The sequence below is a fragment of the Nematolebias whitei genome, chromosome 17 (assembly GCF_014905685.2).
Source record: "Nematolebias whitei isolate Nwh7 chromosome 17, NemWhi1, whole genome shotgun sequence".
Lineage (NCBI taxonomy): Eukaryota > Metazoa > Chordata > Actinopteri > Cyprinodontiformes > Rivulidae > Nematolebias > Nematolebias whitei.
In genome coordinates, this window is record NC_056514.1 from 36,439,924 (window position 1) to 36,440,456 (window position 533).

Genomic DNA, 533 nt, shown 5'->3' on the forward strand with positions numbered 1-533 from the left:
CTCAGCAGTCATTCAGCCTCCAGCAGGCACTCAGCCTTCAGCAGTCATTCAGTCTCCAGCAGTCACTCAGTCTTCAGCAGTAACTCAGCCATTCAGCTCTCAGCAGTCATTCAGCTCTCAGCAGTCTTCCAATCTTCAGCAGTCATTCAGCTGATTTGAACCTGTCTTCTGTCCAACAGGTCCATTGTTTTAGCTAAGAAGTGGTGCAGCCATCCAGAGTGGGTCCGTTTGGACACGGCACCGTTCTCCTCCCTGACCCGGGACTGCGGGGCCCTCCTTGGTCTGGGTCTGGCCCAGTACTGGAAGCCCGGCGGCTGGCCCTTGCCGTGGGCCCCCAGAGCTCTGTGCTTGGCGATCTCGTCCATGGGGCTGCAGCACTTGAACGGTCTGCCGCTGCCCGGCGAGCCTCAGGGCCTCTTCTACGGCTCCTTCTTCATCAAGTTCGTCCTCGTGCCTCTGATCGTCATGGTTCTGGTTCCGGGCTCGGTCCACTTTTTCACACGCAAAAAGAAAAAAGACTAGACAAAAATGTT

General features: G+C 56.3%; 1 protein-coding gene across 1 annotated transcript in view; it reads left to right on the top strand.

Moving 5' to 3' along the window:
- The window catches only part of g6pc3 (glucose-6-phosphatase catalytic subunit 3), a 4,682-nt gene extending 4,149 nt beyond the window's left edge, over positions 1–533 (top strand). Inside the window, exon 6 of the mRNA XM_037691209.1 lies at positions 180–533. Within this exon, the coding sequence (XP_037547137.1) occupies positions 180–522 (343 nt within the window). The 3' untranslated portion in view covers positions 523–533. The remainder of the gene's footprint in view (positions 1–179) is intronic.